Below are 14,434 nucleotides of genomic sequence, written 5' to 3' on the forward strand. Positions count from 1 at the left end.
TACTGTATCTCTCCATTTAGTTTGGTCTTCCTTAACGTCTCAACAATTTTATGCTTACCTGCAGAGAGGTTTCGAGCATCTTTTATTAGATTTTATCCTAGATATTTCATATTGTTATGCCCTTATAAATGACATACTTTTAGAATTCTGTGTTTTAACTGCTTGCCGCAGGTATGTATGAATACATTTGACTTTTGTACATTGTATATGCTTATAGTCCCTCAAGAAGAGACTCTTAGAATGCTTTCCCTCACTCTATCCTCTTCCTGCCTGTTAAGATGATTGGAAGTTTTACTCTGAGTTGTTAAAACATTTATTTCAGTATTCTATTCTAAGAAACCTGATTTATACTTAAAAATGAGATTTATTGAATTCATTGAAAGTCAGTATTTTTCTTACATATTTTATCTTCCCCAATCTGATTTTTTTTTTCTAATTACATTTTAATGAAGAAGGCATATTTCTTCAAGTCCTTTGTAAGAAGTCTGTAGCTGCATGCTTTTTGAGTCCTTGCAGTTCTTGGTTGGAAAACCAAAGAATCACAGTCCTTTCCCAGTGATATTCTTTAAATATTTCTCAACGTCTTCTAGCTTCCAGTGTTGTGATAAGAACTCTAGTGTCAAAATAATTATCTTCCCCTTGTAAATAAGCTGTTCTGTCTTTCTAAAAGCTTGTAATATATGCTTTCTATTACTGGAAATTAACATTTTCCCAAGAAAATGTTTATATTATTTTTATTAATCTTGTGTATAACTCTGTGACTTTTAATCCAAAAATGGTCTTTTTTTAGCTCCAGAAAATTTTTTTATTTTTATTTTTTAGTATCGTTTCCCCATTTTTTCCTTTGTCTCTTCCTGAGCTGCTTGTCTTTGTCAGCTATGTATCCTGAGTCTCTCCTCCATTTCTCTCTTATTTTTACTAATAATTTTCATTCATTTGTCCTTTTTGCTCTATATTCTGGAGTATATTTTTAGGTCTGTTTTTGAGATCAGTAATTCAGTTTTCTGTCCCTCCATATATTTTCACTCCTTCTAGATTGTTTTAATTTCAACAATTGTTTTTTAAATTATTTCTCCTAATTTTTGAGAGTTTTCTTGTTATCAGCTTTCTCTTTGGTAATATCTTCTTGAATCTCATTGAAAATTTGTATCAGAGAATTCTCTTTCTTGCTCTCTTGCCTCTATTCTACTTAAACAGCCTCCACTTTATTTTGATTTCTCAATGTTTTAGCTCTCCTTTTAGGCTTTTTATTCTTTCAAATTTCCAGTCTTTCTTTTTTTTTTTCTTTTTTTTTGCGGTACGCGGGCCTCTCACTGTTGTGGCCTCTCCCGCTGCGGAGCACAGGCTCCGGACGCGCAGGCTCAGTGGCCATGGCTCACGGGCCCAGCCGCTCCGCAACATGTGGGATCTTCCAGACCGGGGCACGAACCTGTGTCCCCCGCATCGGCAGGCGGACTCTCAACCACTGCGCCACCAGGGAAGCCCTCCAGTCTTTCTTTCTCTTCTTCTTCCCCTTCTTCTTCTTCTTATCATTCTTTCTCCTTCTTCTTCCTCCTCTTCCTCCTTCTCTTTTTCTCCTTCTTAGCCTTCTCCTTCCCATCCTCCTCCTCCTCTTCTTCCTCTTCTCCTTCTCCTTCTTCTTCTGTATGTGTGTATTTTTATTTCTTATGAAGACAGGCCTAGACGTACCAGCACCATCAGCCAGTGTAGGTTCGTTCAGCACTATTGAGGTCAGGCTGTTGGTGACTTGAAGGTGTTGGACCCTTTCCAGGTAGATCAACAGCAAAGGGTAGACAGGCTAGGATTCCTGAATTTAGGAAAAGGAAAGGCAACTGGGTCCATGAAGTTGTCCAGGTTCATGAGAAGAAAAAGGGGGCACTGAAAAAGATCGATGCCCCTCAGCAGGACTGGCCCACCTAGGACAGCTGGTGCCAGGATGGTCAGCTCCTCCTGGCACTGTCAACAGCACACTAACTGGAAGGCTGGCTTTCCCTGGGCTTTGCCCCTTTCCCTCTGAGAGGCAAGCCATTACCCACTGCAAGCAAGTTCCAGGTGGTTGCCTGAATCATCTCCATGGAAACTGATACCCTACTTAGGCCAGTGGGACCTCTTCCAAGCTTCCTTGCTTCCCTGGACTTTGGTCATAGGGGTTAAGCCATCTCAAAAGAGTACTGAGCTGGGAATGAGTTCAAAACATGCAGTTAGAGTATTTTATTTTCCCTCTACATCTGCAGAAAATATATTTCATTATTTTAAAATTGAAGGTAAAAATAACTTCTATTTGTTAAAAAGGGAACTCATGGCATAGTGGAATCACCTCATGTGTTGACTCCAATACCCTGCACAAGATCCATGGCTTAGAGCCATCCAGCCCTAGGTTCCTCCTCAGTGAAGTAGGGGTGATGGAACCAATGGGTCCAGGCCTCTTCCAAACAACCTTGTGAAAATCAAACATTATGAATGTGAAGATACTTTCTTGGAAGTAAATCACCATGAAAATGCAAGCTGATGTTACATCAATAAGAATTCAAGTTATAATTAAAAAAGAAATGGGCTGTCTCATGTAGCAGTAAAACTCCCTATCACTGGAAGCATGCATGAGAAAGTTGCTCAGCACTTAGAGACATTTGGAGAGATGGATGCATCAGACTTTAGAATCGTTAATCTCTGTGACCCTTTTCAATTTTCTAAAAATCTATGATTCATCCAGCACTTGGAAGTATCATAGGCCTGGGAACCAAAATTTCTCTGAAGTTAAACTCAACTCCATAAATGTGAAATCAAGTAGGACCAAATATATATTCCAAATTGAGGTAAAGTATGGCCTCGATATGTGGCTAACGCACACAGACCTCTCTCTCACTAATAGAAAAAAATTACAGTGGGAATTCTTCAGTAAAATGACTAGCTGCAGTCCATTGTCATCATCCTGGCAGGCTGAGGGAGAGATGGATCCCAGGCTTAATTAGCAAAACTTGACAAATTCTCTCTCGAGCCCTAGGCTCCAAGCCCACCTGCTCCTGCTGCCTCATAGGCATAGAATTCCAGTCTCCAGTCTGTGCCTAGATGTGGTATAAATGGATGAGTTCATAGGGTACAAGTTATCAAGAAAAAACATCCACCCATACTCAAATGAAACCTGAGTGCGAATAACATCTCTGTCAGTTATCATATCCAGTATATGCCGAAAACTAATGAGCCTGTTGTTAAACTTCTACTGGAAACTGACAGTAGAGTCGCATCCTCATGAAACCAAGTATCACAGTGCAAAATGAAAGGGAAAATAAAATCTGGCTGTTGAGACTTTTCTTGATTTACTTGATTCATTAATTCAACCAACACTTACCAAGAATCCTTTATGTGCTGAGGTACTTTGCTCAGCATCATGGAGGGGATCCAGAAAAGAACTAGTGACACGTTCTGTCCCCAAGATATTTATAGTAATAGGTGCCAACAAACTATGACAAAGTAGAAAATTACTGTGAGAAGTAGAGAGAGATCAAGGTATGAGAAGGTTATTTGTCCCATCAAGGACATGGGAAGTTTATTTCTTACCAAGGGGTTCAGGGAACTCTTCCTGGCCAATCAGTATTTGAGCTCAATCCTGAGCAATGGGAAGAATACAGATGTGCCAGGATGAAGGTGAGCCAAGGCCCAGAGGCATGTAAATATGAGGGATGTTCATGGACAAGGAGATAATAATGGCACATATCAAGTGCTTACTGTGTGCCAGGTGCTATGCAAAGTCTTTAAAACTAATTATTTCATTAGACTGAGAAAACTGAGGCATAGAGAAGTTGAATAGCTTCTTTGAAGTCACAGAGCTTAGAAGTGTTGGAATTGATACAACGTCTGGTGGTGGTTACAGGAGGGTACGTAAAAGCCACTGATGATAAATCAAGAGGATATTGGATGCCAAACCTAGGAGACCAGTGTGTCCAGCTCTTGATGTATTCTTCCCAGATGTTGTTATTGAAAAGATTCAATACATCTGTTACTAACTAAATTTTCCACTCATCATAATGGTTTGGGAAATCTTGAAAACCTAGACTTCTTTGACAGAGTGAAAATGGTCAACTGTTATCACCTGCTTCACCACAAGGTTCTTAGCTCTGAATTCAGCAGAACTCTGAGATGATCTAAGGAAAGGCTTACTGTAAGTTGGAACCACTTTACTCTGGCAGAAGAGGAGTAAGGAGCTTTGGTGAGAGTCTCTTCATGAGATAGGCAACTGAGTGGTATAGAATGGAGTCCCCCCACTCAGTTCAGACAGAAAAAGAAAGTCCTACTATGTGGAGAATAGATAGGCTAGACTAGAACAATAGTCCACAAACCTGGGGTCAGCAAACCAGATTCAGCTTGCCACCTGTTTTTGTAAATGATGTGTTATTGAGACAAAGCTGCTCATTCATTCATGTATTGCTACTTTCATGCAATACTGGCAGCGCCGAATAGCTGCTACAGAGACTGTGTGGTGTGCGGACACTAAAATATGTGGCCCTTTACAGGAGAAGTTTGCCAACCTCTAAAACAGAAAAATCGGAATCCTAGCACATTCACGTTGGAAGGAAGAATGGAGGTCATTTAATCCATACTCTTCTCCCCTCCCCACTCCCCAGCCCCTGCAACATACTCCACACACACAGATAAAGAGGCTGAGCCCCACAGAGATTTACCTAAAATCACCGAACTGGAAGGGACCATGATTGGGTCACTAACCATTAGACTCGTGTTTCTTCTACCACACCAGTTCTGAAAGACTAAAGTAACTTCTAAACAATTACTCAATAACTAGGTGCCCAGCACCATGCTCTCTCAGGGTTCTAAGATGAGAATAGTAGAAGATCTGGGGCCTCCCCATCCTGTGGTCCACACCAGACATGGTGATAGACCTTGCACAGTGGAGTTGTACCTCAGTACCCTCTAAAGTCGGCACATGAGGGAAAAATCAAACAGTACCTAAATTCCCTTTAAACTCCCGCTGGAAGACCTCACAACAGAAGCAGACTTCATGTCTCTCATAGGGTTCAGCACCACCAGTCGGTCCTTTGAGGCTGGAACTGATTTCTGCTTTTTGGTGATGCCTCAGCTGCAGTAGCTGGCTTGTGTTCAGCAGCCCTATCTTCAAGATGCCTCCCAGCTCTGAGCGGCCCACAGGGAATGAGACACAGTGAGGATACGGTGGCAGGCGCTCACCTCCCATCGCACCTCCGCTTGGCCTGGGGCCTCTGCTTATTGAGCAGAAGACCAGGAGTCATCCCCATGTTATTCAAATTATGTTCCTGCTCTTCTTCCCCCTCTAGCTTTTATAGATGAATGAGTGTAAGATGGGTCTCCACCGGATATTTGACGCAGTGTGTGGAGTGTGTGTGTATGTGCATGGACGGGATTCAGACACAAATGTGCAGAGAGGTGAGATTTTCCCAAACAGGAAAGTCTCTGTGGAAGTAGCAAAACTTGATGTGGCTTTTGTATCAGAGATGTACAGAATCTTGGAATTAGAATGTTATTTGAGGGCCAAAGACTCCCAGACCATGCGCAGTGCAGGAATTGCACCTGTGGCATCTTGACAGACAGCCTCTGCCCGAATCCTCCAGGTGATACACTCACTATTTCCTGGGGGAGCCCACTTTGTGCTCAAGTAACTTCAGTGGTTATGACACCGCAGAATGCATTTTGGGACTCAGTAGAGCATAGGTCTGTCTCAGTGTAGAAAGAAAGCAGCAAGAGGCAGAGTGACAGGTAAGGAAAGAATTTATTAGTATAGGACGCTTGTGAGAAATATAAGCGGTAGGCAAGGGGGTGTCACCCCGAGAGCTTACTGGGCTACAGTTTTTTGTTTTTTTCTGTCTATACATATTATACTTTATTTAGATGATACCACAAGGAAGCTAATAACAACCTGTTTTTTTCCAGAAAAGCTAACTGGACTAAATGGGCCAACAAAATCTATCATCACTGACTAAATTCATTCTGATGGGAGTCACAAGGCGTCCTGAGCTGCAGGCCCCACTTTTCGGGGTCTTCCTCATTAGCTACACAATCACAGTGGTGGGAAGTCTGGGAATGATCATCTTGATCCAAGTGGATTCCCACCTACACACACCTATGTACTTTTTTATCAAACACCTGGCTTTCATTGATCTTGGTAATTCTACTGTCATTTGTCCTGAGATGCTGGTATATTTTTTTGTGGATCAAAATACCATTTCCTATTATGCATGCACCACACAGCTGGCTTTCTTCCTTATGTTCATTGTCTTGCAGCCATGTCTTGTCAGCCTATGACTGCTATTTGGCCATCTGTAGTAACCCTCTGCTCTACAATGTTATCATGTCCCAGAGACTTTGTCATGTGCTGGTAGGCATTCCATACCTCTGCAGTACCTTTCAAGCACTAATGTTCACTATCAAGATTTTTACATTGACTTTTTACAGCTCTAATGTCATCAGTCATTTCTACTGTGATGATGTTCCCTTGTTACTTATGCTGTGCTCAAATGCACAAGAAATAGAATTGTTGGTCATACTATACAGTTTTATAATCAAAGGAAAAGTGAGGAGGGGGAAAGACCACCTTCCTCATTTTTGAATAGACATCAAACTTCCATCATCAGCTCCTCCTCCACATTGGATGGGGGGAGTTTTCTTGTTCCTACTTGGTCATACTGGGACTGACTGTCATGGCGCTATGGAAATGGGCCAAAAGGTGGTAACATACTAAAATATGGTAAATCATCTCAGGTTTCAGTATAATGTCACCTTTTCCCTATATTTTTGTTTTTAGTACGTGCAGAGAAGCATGTCCTAGGAATCGATAACTTACGGACATCACTGGGCAGGATGTGGACCTCATTCCACCATTGTTTTATTGTTTGAGGAGCATGTCTCATGCTTTTGTTGCATGGTTTTCTTGCTACAAAAGCGTACTTTCTTGCGTGATGATTAACTTACAGGGGTCTCCCATACTTTTTTTCTCTAGTTACAGTCCCCTAGTGAGATTAACTATTTAATCACATACTTTGTCCCTTTACTCTGTCCCTATCAGTTAAATATCTATTCTGAGTATTAAAATGAACTTAATAGTTTCTAGTCCCATCTTCCAAAGTCACAGAGAATGAGTTCCTTCTCACTTTCCTAATGATTGCTCTTAGGGTGCTTGCCCAAGTCAATCAGATCCCTTTCCTGCCCTGTCTTCTGTCCTCCTGCTCATGGAGCAGCACGGATGGATGGAGTGCGTGTGTGTGTGCACGCACACACACATGTACATACGTATTGGGACGTGTAAGGGAGGGAGGAGAGGAGAAAATTACAGCAGTTCTGAATTTAAAACCATGTAAAAACCATGTGAAAGAGGGAGTTGAAAATTAGGCAGACCACACTGCCCAGGACATTATGTGCCAAACTAAAAAGGTTGGGCTTTTAGGTAGGAGAGTCATACAGCCTGATTGGCAATTTAGAAAGATTATTCTTCCTATATTGCAGAGGAGACATTTGCAGGACCAGGACAGGAAGGCCCATTAAGAAAATACTGTAGGAGTCCAAATGAAGGATGATGAGGTCTGATCAAATCAGAGCCACAAAGATGGAAAAGCAATGACACGTTCAAGAAGTGTTCAGGAGAGAACTAAAGACTTGGTGATGGATGTAGACTTTGAGGTGGGAGGGAGCAGAGATGATGCCAAGGGGTGGTGGGACAGGCAGCAGATGGAACATCTCCAAAATCCTGCCACTACCAGAAATGTTCGTTCCAGGGCCTCAGAACCCTCCCAAAGGAATCTCTGCAGAGAGAGAAACGATACATTAACTGCAGGAGTTGGCAAGGAGTGAGGAATAGGAAACACTAATTACAGGCCAAGATAATTAGCCAGCAGGTCTGGGATCAGCTGCATGTAACCTCAACTCATCTGCTCCTGCAAATGGCCAAGGGAGGATGCGAGGGGAAGAGTGTGGGCAGGACATTTTGCAAATGCTAAGGGAGCAGCTGAGCGCAGACCTTGGTGACATGAGTTTGATATGCTTGGCACTTCGGCTCTGGTTTCTGGGACCCTTGGGGTGCCAAATGCACTGTAGCCAGCTGGCCAGTTGTCCAAATGTCACTTATGCCTCTAGGCCTCTAATTACCAGGCTCCCCTTTAGCCTTATAGCTACACTCCATTAGGGGCTTGCTGGCCACATGCACAGGAAATGGATTAGAGGCCATTAGACCATCCAGGTTGAAAAAGGTCAGGTCTTGCCTCCTGGGAGAAAAGCCTAAACTCCAGCTTCGTAATGTGGTGCTTGAAGCCAGAGAAAGATCTCAGGACTAGGAAAGAGTCCCAGCCCAGCTATATGGGCTTGAGCAAGCAAATGGTTTCACTTCGCACAGTCTTGGTTTGCTTATGGGGCATAAATAAGCAATGTTCCCTAACTGAGAACATCGGATGATATCAGAGGCAGGGGCGTATGCATCTCCAGAGCTGTTGCTACTGTTGCTGATGTTAACTGCTAACCTGAATGTATAGGCGGTGGACTGGGAGTGAAGAAACCAAGGTTTTAGTCCTATTTCTGCTAGTGTGCTGTAGGACCTTGGGCAAGTCACTTCTCTCTAGGGCTCAGGTTCTTCATCTGAAAACTGAAGGGATTGGTCTAGCTCAGTGATTTTTAACCAGAAATGTACGCTAGAATTGCCTGTAGAGCTTCTTAAAAGTGCAGGTACCCACATCCCACCCTGTTATGTTGAAGCAGATTCTCAGTGGATATTAGATGCTCACTGAGAACCACTGGAATGGATGGTCAGGTGCCACCTGCCTCCCACCTCTGCCTACCTGCTCCCCCCACACCTGGAACGACTTGATCCTTGCCCTTGAGATAAGCCTCCGCACAGCCTCCAGCACTGATCCTGTCCTCAAGCTCTGGATCTCGGCACCAAGCCCCCGGTGCTGAACTGTCTCTGACCTCCTGATTTAGTCTCAACCCTGAGCCCGAGCCAGCTGCCGAGATGTGGTCTCACCTCGTTCCCTGAGGGAGCTGCTCTGCTGGGCTTGTCCAGCACTGATTGGCAGAGCATTGTTTTGCTTTTCTCAGCATCTGGGGTGCCATCCCCCAACTCCAGACTAACGGGAGGAGACCTGCTATTGGCTGAAAGATTGCCTTGCTCTGGACCACCTTCTAGGAGCATCAGAATATCCCCTGCTGTTGGACCCCTCCTGTGGTCATGCCACACCAGTCTCCATCTGCCTCACAGAGAAGCCCACTCCCATCCAAGATCCGTGTTGGACCCTGTGATGTGGCTTCCTTCCCAGGACTGCATGTGGCCTGTTGCCTGACCAGGCAGGTGGCATTTTCTGCCTTTAGTGTGCCTTAGGCCTATGGCTTCATTCCTTTCCTATTTCAACCTGATTTCTGCTCTGTCCAGCTGCAGCTGTGGTCATTTTAATGAGCTCTGTCCCACCATGTGATTTCAGTGATTTCTGATATCCCTCCCAGCTGAAAAGTCAGAACCAGGGAGGTTGCTTCGGACCTGGTCTCTCTGGGACTGGGTTTCCCATCTGTACAAGAGGAGTGCCAGCAGCTGCCTTGTAGAAGCACTATATCTTACTCGAATGCTGCTCGCCATCTAGGAACTAAACTAAGTCCTACTCATCCTCAGGCCTCAGACCTTAGACGTTGCTTCATAACGCAGGTCTCTCTTAACAGCACGGCCCCACCACTGTTATGTGCTCTGATGCAACCTGTACTTTTCCTTTCAACTCCTTAAACTCATGTAATTGTTAATTACACACTTTGAAGCCTTTCTCCCCTACTAGGTCATAAGGTCTGTGAGGGCAGAAACTGCCTTACGCACCAACATTAAGCCCCCCGTGCCTGGCACAGAGAAGACAGGGGACGTGTCTCGTGACTGACAGATGAGACATTGGATGTGCCTTGTCACAGAGCAGGTGCTCAGTGAACATTATCCCTCCTCCCTGCTCCTAGAGAATACCACTGAGCCAATCCCAGGATGTGAGCACCCACCCAGCACAGGGGAGCACCAGGGCATGGCTGACCTGGTTCTTGGGGTCCGTGCTGGCCTTCCTTCTGGGCCCTGTGCAACCTGCCACCCTGGCAGGAGCCACAAACACCTAGAAGTCTGGTGAGAATGATACCCATAATTCCCAACATCAAAAGAATCCCACCTGAGGATCTTTATAAAAATACCTGCACCTACACCCAACCCATAGATACTTTGTTTTAATTCATCTGGAATGCAGCCTGGGCTTTGGTATTGTTCAATAATCCCCCAGGTTTTCCCTGTATGCAGCCATGGATGAGAATGATTGGTTGGGTTCCATCACCATTTTCCAGATACGAAGGTGAAGCACAGGAGGGCAAGGAATTGGCCCAAGAACACACAGTAGCTATGGCATAGCTGGATGGAGCTAGAACTCCGAAGACCTAACTTTCCACCACGGCTCCTCCCACTGTACCAAGTAACAAACTGAAATTCCCTTTATCAATTGCAGAGGCAGCTTTCCTGGCATCAAACAAGGCTGCGGGCAGAGAGCTTGTTTTTCTCTACCCTGGAAAATCTGTTATTAAAAGCTTGTTTATGCAAGAAGGGTATAATTAAAAGTGAATGAGTGTAATTCCTTTATCGCAATGAATATTAATTAAAGGTAAACACAGCATCAATATTCATTTAGAGGAAGACAGAGGCTGAAAAGAAGACTGCTTGTACTAGGGTTGTCCATCACATCAGAAAGTAACAGATGACAGGACCCCAATAGCAGAATGTTGCTCTATTTTTCTCACATCCTCTCAGATTTAGAAGTTAGCCAAAATACAAATCTTTTGTCAGGTCGGGCTCCATGACCAGGCACAATTGCATGGGCACAGCCCTGTCTTATTCAGGACACAGCTCTCAGAAAGTTGTGGGGGTTTTTCTGTTTGTTTTTTTCTGCGGTACGCAGGCCTCTCACTGTTGTGGCCTCTCCTGTTGTGGAGTACAGGCTCCGGATGCGCAGGCTCAGCGGCCATGGCTTACGGGCCCAGCCGCTCCGCTGCATGTGGGATCCTCCCGGACTGGGGCACGAACCCATGCCCTCTGCAATGGTAGGCGGACACTCAACCACCACGCCACCAGGGAAGCCCGTGTGTTTTTTTTTTTTATACATCTTTATTGGAGTATAACTGCTTTACAATGTTGTGTTAGTTTCTGCTGTATAACAAAGTGAATCAGCCATATGTATACATATAGCCCCATATCTCCTCCCTCTTAAGCCTCCCTCCCACCCTCCCTATCCCACCCCTCTAGGTGGTCACAAAGTACCGAGCTGATCTCCCTGTGCTATGCAACTGCTTCCCACTTGCTATCTGTTTTACATTTGGTAGTGTATATATGTCAATTCTACTGTCTCACTTCGTCCCAGATTACCCTTCCCCCTCCCCGTGTCCTCAAGTCTATTCTCTACATCTGAGTCTTTATTCCTGTCCTGCCCCTAGGTTCATCAGAACCGTTTTTTTTTAGATTCCATATATATGTGTTAGTGCAAGGTATTTGTTTTTCTCTTTCTGACTTACTTCACTCTGTATGATAGACTCTAGGTCCATCCACCTCACTACAAAGAACTTGTTTATTTTTATGACTGAGTAATCTTCCATTGTATATATGTGCCACATCTTCTTTATCCATTCATGTGTCGATGGACACTTAGGTTGCTTCCATCTCCTGGCTATTGTAAATAGAGCTGCAATGAACATTGTGGTACATGACTCTTTTTGAATTATGGTTTTCTCAGGGTATATGCCCAGTAGTGGGATTGCTGGGTCATATGGTAGTTCTATTTGTAGTTTTTTTAAGGAACTTCCATACTGTTCTCCATAGTGGCTGTACCAATTCACATTCCCACCAGCAGTGCAAGAGTGTTCCCTTTTCTCCACACCCTCTCCAGCATTTATTGTTTGTAGATTTTTTGATGATGGCCATTCTGACCGGTGTGAGGTGATACCTCATTGTGGTTTTGATTTGCATTTCACTAGTGATTAATGACCTTGAGCATCCTTTCATGTGTTTGTTGGCCATCTGTATATCTTCTTTGGAGAAATGTCTATTTAGGTCTTCTGCCCATTTTTGGATTGGGTTTTTTTTGTTTGTTTTTGTTTTTTGCGGTACGCGGGCCTCTCACCGTTGTGGCCTCTCCCGTTGCAGAGCACAGGCTCCAGACACGCAGGCTCAGCGGCCATGGCTCACGGGCCCAGCCGCTCCACGACGTGTGGGATCTTCCCGGACTGGGGCACGAACCCGTGTCCCCTGCATCGGCAGGCAGACTCTCAACCACTGCGCCACCAGGGAAGCCCCGGGTTGTTTGTTTTTAAGCTGTAAAGACTCTTCGTTATGTGGGGTCAGCATATTGGAGGGGCAACTGGCCTCATCGGCCCTCTTGGAAAGAGAAGAGCCAAACAGACTGATAACCAGCTGTGTTGTTCTGGCCCCTGAGCACTGGGACAGTGGCAAAAGTACATCATTTCCCAAGGAAGAATTCCCAAAGCCATGGCAGGTCCCCAGATCTTACAAATCAGACTCAGTGCTGGGTGGGGGAGGACAGGCCTTTTGAAAATACAGATTGCCAGGTCTCACCCTGGTCCTACTAAATCAAAATCATTTTGGACTGAAGCTTAGGAATAAGCATTTTAACAAATTTTCATGTTAATTCTGATTTCTAGAATTTCTAGCCAAGCTGAAGAGCTTTTTTTTTTTTTTTTCTTTTTGGCCAGGTCAGTTAGGGTCTTAAATCATTTCATTTATTGATTCATTCATCTGATAAATATTTATTAATCATAAGGTACTGTGCTAGCCATGGGTGAAGACAGAGACCAGTACTCTGTTTTCTAGTTCCTTCTGGTCTATCAAGAAAAACTACACATTAGAATTGTAATTATAATACACAGTGATGACTGCTGTCACAGAGGGAGGAATACAATAGCATAAGAGCACGGAGACAGGTGAACTCAGCTCTGAATGGGGAGTCCTGGAACACTTCACAGAGAACATTAATGGAGCACTCATGTGAGTAGCATGTTCTCACAGCAGGGATGGTGTGGAACCTTGGTGAGACTGCTGGAGAATGGACTTAACTGGAAGGCAGAGAAAGTGATGTTCTGTGAGGTTGATGAGTACTAGGTTGTGAAGAGTGTGAATGCCACGCAAAGGCATTTGGATTTCATCATGTCAAAGGGGGAAAGAGATTCAGGAGACTGACCTACACATTGGTGGGTTATGGTGAGAATTCATTGAGGCACTGCAGGCTTAAATGCCTCTTCATTGCATCAGACTTAGGTTCAAACAAGCATTTGGAGGATTTTAAAAAGAAATACCAAATAGGAGGTTGACATCTACTTAGGAGCCAAGATAGTGTTTACCAGGAGTTGAGAGAAGGAAGCCATGTCTTCCTAGAGAAACCGGGTGTGTCCTGAACAGGCAGGGAGGAGAGAGAAGGTATTTCAGGCTGGGCAAGGCTTGGCACTAGGTCCAGCAGCACTTCTCAGCAAGGGCACTAACCGTTATCATAGACCAAGAAGGCCTTGATAGGTTTTTTTACCTATAGCTGTGTGCAAGCTCCTAATGAGAAGGGGTCGTGTTTGGCCACAACAGTGCAAATGGAGCAACAGTGTGGTGCCAGCTCTGAGGACCAGGTGGGGGTGAGCCCTATACTCATACTGGTCCCATGTGGTACATTTTAAAAGGGAGGAAACACATTCTCTTCTTTCTGAGACTGGTCTTATAGAATCAGAGTTCCTCAGCTCTGGAGGGCCCATAGAGCTCCTGCATACCAACTCTTACAGCTCAGAGAATGTCTGAGGGTGCAAGGACCCGCCCAGAGTCACTCTGCCATCTAATCCCACCTGAAGTGTGACCTTTTCCCTAACAGTACCCTCCTCTATTCCCTGGTTAGCACACTCAGCAGCACATTGGAATAACCTGGTAAGTTTGAAAAATATTTATGCCTGGGTCCCACCCCCAGCAATACTGACTTAATTCATGTGGAATGGGGCCTGGGTGTTGAGAGTTATCAACACTACCCAGGTAATTCTAATGTGCAGCAAAGCGTGAGACTCACAGCTCCATTCTTACCTTTAAACAGTCAACCGATAAGTATTAGAAGGAAATGAGTGATTCAGTAATTGAGGTGTTAGCTAAGAATGCTATTCTCATTTTGATGAAGGATTCTTATTTTTCTTTTATACATATCTTGCTGATTTTCCTTTCAAACTCTGAAAGCAATCCACTTATTGCTGCAGTCCAGACAACACAATAAATATATTTTTCTATGATCTAACACTAAACCATGTCTATATTTTCCCCTATTTATAATGATAAAAATGATAACCTCCTCTTTGCCACATCATACATAGGAATCATTTTGCATTTGGGATCTAGCATAATATTGATTTATTTTTTATAGTCAACAATTAT

General features: G+C 44.1%; 1 protein-coding gene across 1 annotated transcript; it reads left to right on the forward strand.

Annotated features, from left to right (window-relative positions):
* Nucleotides 1-5,339: 5,339 nt before the first annotated feature.
* LOC111174804 (olfactory receptor 8K5-like) lies at nt 5,340-6,592 on the forward strand. Its single transcript, XM_022573932.2, is given in 2 exon segments — nt 5,340-6,266; nt 6,268-6,592. Coding segments are annotated over 2 exon segments (657 nt in total). The 5' UTR covers nt 5,340-5,934.
* Nucleotides 6,593-14,434: the final 7,842 nt, after the last annotated feature.

The sequence above is a fragment of the Delphinapterus leucas genome, chromosome 4, assembly GCF_059928025.1.
Source record: "Delphinapterus leucas isolate spDelLeu-1000000601 "Yukka" chromosome 4, BTC_Dleu_Yukka2, whole genome shotgun sequence".
In the NCBI taxonomy this organism is placed as follows: Eukaryota; Metazoa; Chordata; class Mammalia; order Artiodactyla; family Monodontidae; genus Delphinapterus; species Delphinapterus leucas.